This window comes from Leopardus geoffroyi, chromosome A1 (genome assembly GCF_018350155.1).
Source record: "Leopardus geoffroyi isolate Oge1 chromosome A1, O.geoffroyi_Oge1_pat1.0, whole genome shotgun sequence".
Classification (NCBI taxonomy): Eukaryota; Metazoa; Chordata; class Mammalia; order Carnivora; family Felidae; genus Leopardus; species Leopardus geoffroyi.
The window spans coordinates 180,419,249-180,425,831 of NC_059326.1; the positions used below are offsets into that span (position 1 = coordinate 180,419,249).

Below are 6,583 nucleotides of genomic sequence, written 5' to 3' on the forward strand. Positions count from 1 at the left end.
ATTCCATTCACCCTATTTCACCTGTGTCACTCCGGCCAACAAATCTGAACTGTAGCTCTTGGCCTGCAGTATAGCTTTGGTGTGCATGTGGTGGGGGAATGAAGGGAGGCGAGGAGGGATGGATGGATGCCTTTTTAAAAATCTAATTTATCTCATTTTGTTCAGGAAATATCCTCTCAGAAAATGCAGACTAACTTCAGTCTCTGCCCCAGCGCATCTTTAGGAAGGCAGAACCATTCTCCTGATAATGCATTCCTGAGTAATAATTCCCAGACTCAATATCAATGACCTTGGCAATTGGCAATGGGGATTTTCTTTAATGTATGAGTAAATGAATAAATAAAATGTCTTTTAAAGGACTGGTTTTGGAACATTCCCAGCTCTCCTGGGATTGCTTATTCTCCCACTCCCTTTGGGCTAGTTTAGAGAGCCAGAATTGAATGTAATGAGTCCAGCAACTCAAGATCTGTAGGAAATGACTTTCAGAGACAGGTACTTTCTGAAGTCCTTTATATGGTTGTTTCTCAGACACTTGGTGATACCACTTTGGGCATGCCTTGCAGTAGGAACACTCTGTGAAGTAGATCCATCTCCTACCTCCCTGCCCTGTTTTGCTCTTTTGAAATCTAAAGGTAACACAGGGAAGTGGAAGAAAGAATACAATGAAACCACAGAACTTCGTTCTGTGTGTGTCCACATGTTGGGACTTGCGATCTGTCCAGTGTGGGCCATGCAGAGGAGAGTTAAGATCCCACTGGCATAGAGGAAATAGCAGTGAATTTAGAGCCCAAAAATTGGGATTTAGATTCTATCTCCTAACTAGTTATACAAACTTGGGCAACTAATGTACCTTCAGAAGCCCTGTTGTTTTCCACGCAAAAGGAAAATGTTTAACAAAGCCATCTCAGAGCTGGTACGATGAGTTAATGAACTAGGGAATGCAAATGGTCTTAGTTGAGGAGTAAAGTACTAAATATATATTGTACTGGAACTCTGGCTTCGAGTCAGACAAATTAGGTGTGTTACACTATATTATTTTCCATCAATATCCAGTGCCACTCCCTGGAGTAAGGCTTGATTGTGTAACTTTGCCAATGTAAACCGAAGTGCCTCCTCAATTCCAATGAGGACTTTACAGGCTTAATAGCAATTCCCCAGCTCTCTACTCCCTGCCCCTGTGATGAGAAAGCATGTGTGAAGAGAAGCTGAGGGGCGTGCAGGGCCCTAGGTGATTAGAGTAAGCACAGCTCCCATGCTGTCCCTTGATGGGTTCCTATCAAGAGCTACTTTAGCTTTTTTGGGATTTGGGGATTGATTGTTACTGCAGCAAAACCGTCTGGCCTCCTGATACACCTGGGTACTGTTTCTTTAGACCATTTAATAGAAGAAAGAAAAACAACACACAAAGAAAACACATATATGGTTATACTGAACACAGCACAGTCTTGGGGAGATCTCAAGGACAGCCCTTGCTGAGTGCTACTTGCTGCTGCCCTTGGGAAGGGGCCGGTAGACCCCGACGACTACAGCGTGGTCCCTCTCATAGGGCTCCAGGGTCAGTTGCTCTTGAGGCTTTAAGTTCTCCTGCTGCAACTTCCTCACCTCTGAAGCAAACACCGCCTCAGCAGATGCAGTGGAGTCGATGCAATTGGCCTTAATGGAAATAAGGAAGTGGCCTCCGTTGCGCAGGAAGGTGTGGGCATTCAGAGCCACTATGCGGGACTGGTCAGGCTGGGCCACATCGGCAAAGATCACGTCCACCATTCCTATGAGCATGCGGTACTTGAGTGGGTGCCGGGCATCTTCGAGAACTGGGATGATGTTGGTTCGCTGCTTGGCCACATTAACCAGATCGCGGCCAGCGCGGTGGGAGAACTCAACCGCATACACAAGGCCATCGGGGCCGATGATGTCAGAGACGTGAGACACCGTGGTCCCCGAGGCAGCACCCAGGTACAGCACTTTGGACTTGGGCTTGATGTGGATCTGGTCGACCCCGCCCAGGATTGCGGCTGCCAGCTTGGAGCGGAAGGGGTTCCATGTGCGGTATTCCTGCTTCACGCCGCCCTCAGTCACTGTGATGCGCCGTTCGCCGTACACCGAGTGGCCCGGCACCATATTCAGCGTTACCAGCGCGTCCTCCGCTCCGCGGTAGATGAAGACACCCTCATGCCTGTGTGGCTCCACCGTCACGGCATTGGCGCCCTTCCGCCGGCGGTTTTTGCTCCTGGCCACGCCGCCACGCCGCTGCCCGCTGCCACCACGGTCCCTGCTGTCCCCGCCTCCGCGCCCCCGCCCCCGGCCTCCGCCCCCGAAGCCACGCGACCGCGCCCCGAAGCTGCCTTTGCCTCCGGGGCCGCCATCCCCTCCTCCTCCTTTGCCTCCTCCGCCTCGACCCCCGCCCCAGCCACCACCCCAGCCGCCACCACCACCACGCCCACCGGACCCACCGCCGCGGGAACTTGAGGCAGACTTCATGGTGCGCCCCAGGCCCCCGGGTGGCTAGCAGGGATTGTAAGGTGTCGCAGATAACTGGCGGTGGTTGTTAGGGGTTACCAGTGGCTTGGAGCCGTTGTCAGGGGTCCCCGGTGGTTCTGGATGGTCGTCCTGGCGTGGGACAAAGATTGCTAGCAGCGGTTGCTGGCTAGGTAGGCTAGCCACAGTGGGAGGCCGGGGCAAGGTGTGCGGCAGTCGGGAACAGCTCTACCGCAGTCCCCCCATCCTTGGAGCCGCCCTTTGACGCAGGGGCTGGCGTGATTGCATCACACCCGCTTTGGCGACCCTGCAGCCCCGGAAGCCCCCCTTCCTAACCCTCTTGCAGCTGCAGCCTGCTGCCTTATAAATCTTCCCCTTCCTCCTTGCTCGTCTCCTGCTCTTTCAGACACCCTTTGCACTTCTCCTGGGGTTCAGGGAAGGAAGCGTCTCTGCTGCGAGAGATGAAGAAGACAGCATCGGCTTTAGTTCTTACTGTGCCACTTGCTGTGTGGTCTCAGGAAGCTTCCCTGACCCTCTCTGAGATTCTTGTTTCAACTTGACAAGTTTCTGGAACTGAGTCTCAACATCCCACCTGTAAAACAGAACCTATCTCAAAAGTTTGATTGATTGATTTTTAAGTAGGCTTCTCGCCCAACTTGGAGCCCAACGCTGGGCTTAATAAAACCCCGACTTGGGTGGTGAATTCATGATCTCAAGTTCGGGACTTGAGATCAAGACCTGAGCTGAGATCAAAAGTTGGCCGCTTAACTGACTGAGCCACGCAGGCGCCCTCAAAAGTTTTTTTAAAGTGCTACATACACTTATCCCAGACATGGCACATGATAAGTACTCTGTTAGCCTTTCTTTCTTTTCTCTTTTCTTTTCTTTTCTTTTCTTTTCTTTCTTTCTAGTATTTCTTTTAGTCTTTTTATTGAGATATAGTTTACATACAATAAATGCACTAATTTTTTAAGTAAATGCCTCTTAGAGTTTTTGCCACCCTTGTAAAAATGGCTCTTGCACACTTATACAACGTTTATGAGAATGCAAATTGGTACACTTAAACAATATATCTATACTTTGACTTATTCTACTTTAAAAATTTTATCCTAAAGGGATGATCCCAGCAATTACCAGTGATATTAATTAGAACTGCTAGAGTGAGGGTGGTAATGGCGGTTGTGATAATGATATTGTTGTCAAAGAAGTTGCAGAGGTCAGATGAAGTAAACTAATCCAAGAGAAATATTTAGAAGACAGAAGTCATAGGACTTTCTGATGGAATGTATGTAGGTCAGAAAGGGGAAAATTCCAAGCCAGAGATTGTCTCCTCTTTAATGGTTAATAATCTACAAGCTGCAGCCCTGGTTTCTCTCTCTTTAACTCTGCTCTTTTCCATCAACTGCACTAAATCCTAGAACTCATTCGGGGATTATGGGGCAGCAAGAAATTGTTGTTTCTTCAGTGTGAATGGGGACACAAAAACCCAAGCCCTAAATCCTGTAACACACCTCAAGCAGGAAAAATCTCATGTTTATTCCTGAATTATAGTTTATTCTTCAAAAATCCACTCGTTCAGTCTGAATCATCATTTTGAGCATTAAAAACAAAACCAAAACACGGTGGGCATCACAAAGAGTAGAAAACAGGTGTAACGTGGAGGCCTGAACTTTCAGTCAGCACCACGGACAGCGACACCAACCGAGGACCGACTTGGGACTTGTCCAAGGGCAGGATAAGGGTGGTATGGGTAGGTGAAATAAGCAACCCGTGGACCTCCCTATTAGTGGAATTAAGTGCCTGTTCCAGAGAAAGACAAAACGTACTTGAATATCGGGGCAAATGTCAGGCAGGGTGTACTGAATGTGCACATGCCAAATAAAGCTTTTATTTCATCCCGGACTCTTTCTCTTTCAAATTCATGGACAGCGACACCAGGTCTGGTTTTCTCAGAGGGCTAGAGTGCCTCCTTAATAGGGGCCATAAGTTTATGTGTTGGAATGTGGACAAGAAGTCAAAGAGTGCAATGTACAGTTCCTGAGGTGGATGATTGTTACAAAACATTCTCCTTGGAGGCTTCGCTATCATTATAAATTGAGGAGTGTTCTCCAAAATGATGAGCTATGCTTGCTGCCTTGGTAGGATTTCCCCCAAATCAGACCTTATAATGGTTTATTTTATGGATAAATTTGACTGGACCATGGAATGCCCAGATGTTTGGTTAAACTTATTCTGGTGTTTCTGTGAGGGTGTTTGGGGATGAAATTAACATTTAAACCAGTAGCCTAACTACATAGAACAGTGTGCCCTTCATAATGTGAATGGGACTCATTCAATCCATTAGAGGCCCAAATAGAACAAAAGTCTCACCCTTCCCAGAGTAAGAGAGAATTCTCTTGCCTGACAGCCTTTGAACTGGCACATTGACTCTTCCTGGTTTTAGAGCAGCCTGCCTGCCTTCAGATTTGAACTCCCACATTAGCTTTGCAGATTTTGAACGTGTCAGTCTCTCTGATTGTGTGAACCACTTCTTTGTAATATCTATATATAGATGTAGATGTGGATATAGATCTAGGTAGAGATATAGATCAATCTGTCTATACTGTTGGTTCTATTTCTCTGGAGGACAGACCCTGAGGCAAGAACATGGATCCAGGTTTTTTTTTTTTTTCAGGTGGTTTTTTTAAGAGGTAATCCCAGGAATCACATAGAGGGGATGGGAAAATGAGACAGGAAGATAGAAAGGCTAAGATAGGGCACATTAATTAGCAGATTACTGCAGTGGGAGATGGGGGCTCAGTTGTGTTGAGCACTCTCTGAGAAATTGTGTGGAGGGCATCTCATAATTGTTCTACTGCAGGCTGGGAAGCTAGGGCATTAATTCACCATTCTCCCTTTCGCTATTGTTGGGAGTTGTTTCTGGGGAATTAACTCTCCTGCCTTTTGAGTTGCTCCTGTGTGTGGTTCAGCAAACTCCTATGATGCTGCAGAGAGCCATCAGACAGAGAGGCAGGCGCTTGGGTGGGGAGCTGCTATCATGGTAGAAACTGTTTACCACAGCTGCAGATGAACTCAGAGCTGGGCCTAGGGGATATTGGGTAAGGCGCCAACAGTGCCCGCTTCACTTGGCTACTACATCTCCTGTACAACCAGAACTTTGTAACTTAGAAAATGTGCATGAGCTCATAAAACTTATTACATCAGGAAAGAAAGTCCTACTATAATTGCACCAGCACTCTCTGTAATAAAGTTACTCAACAGTACAAAACTATCATCAATATTTTTTACTCTAGTACACAGTATCATGCAACTATGCAATTGTATTTGAGAAGTTTATTCCTTCTTTGCTTTTATTCAGGGTACTAAAGCACAATCCTTCACAATGAACCCTCTCCATTATACCTCCAGACCACTGTAGAGGATCCATATCCAACACCAACAATCTGTCCAACTTTTACCTAAGACAGTTTAGATAATTCTGTACAATATTCCAGGTATAAGCTTTTGAGAGCATGTCAACTGACTCATTCTGAACTTTGTCTTATCACTTTCTGTTATGCTGTTATTAATGCTCCTTTACCACAATACAAACAAGTATCTCCCAGGTCTCTATTCCTAGCCTCTGTTTTAAATGGACTGAGGTAGACTTTCTAGTGTACTTGCCGTTCATTTCAGAACTGACATTCTCAAGAATGTCATGCATTCCCATGTGATCCATTAAATGGAATCCACTGAGAGGGGTGGCTAGTGATTTAAAATTCTAAATCTAATGAGCAACATCTTCATGAATTTAGAGTTTTGGGAGTAACTACTGTAAACTGGCAATAGCACTGGGCTACCTCACTGGTGGTAAGGCCCACCCTACTCACTAGATTTCATGCCAGGGCTTGAAGCAGCCTCTACCACACTCTACAAGTGACAATTTCTCCAGGTATCTTTTCCCCACCCTCATCCTCCAGCAGTCTCATCACATTACTGCTGTAATTTTCAACAAGATTGTGGCTTAGAGTTCCAGAACCACCCTCCCTTATGGTATGCAAACCTCAGCAGCTTTCTCAGGCCTCTTCCCACTGCCTCATTGCTGGTGGCAGCTTTGGAACTGATAAAA

General features: G+C 46.6%; 1 protein-coding gene across 1 annotated transcript; it reads right to left on the minus strand.

The window, feature by feature from the left end:
- Positions 1-1,358: 1,358 nt before the first annotated feature.
- Positions 1,359-2,854, minus strand: FBLL1 (fibrillarin like 1). The gene has a single exon (XM_045502231.1). It carries the CDS (start codon positions 2,476-2,478, stop codon positions 1,480-1,482), a length of 999 nt encoding a protein of 332 aa, XP_045358187.1. The 5' UTR covers positions 2,479-2,854; the 3' UTR covers positions 1,359-1,479.
- Between the last annotated feature and the right edge of the window lie 3,729 nt (positions 2,855-6,583).

Coding starts and splice junctions, on each gene's coding strand:
- FBLL1 (XM_045502231.1), bottom strand. CDS start 2,478: ATGAAGTCTGCCTCAAGTTCCCGCGGCGGTGGGTCCGGTGGGCGTGGT.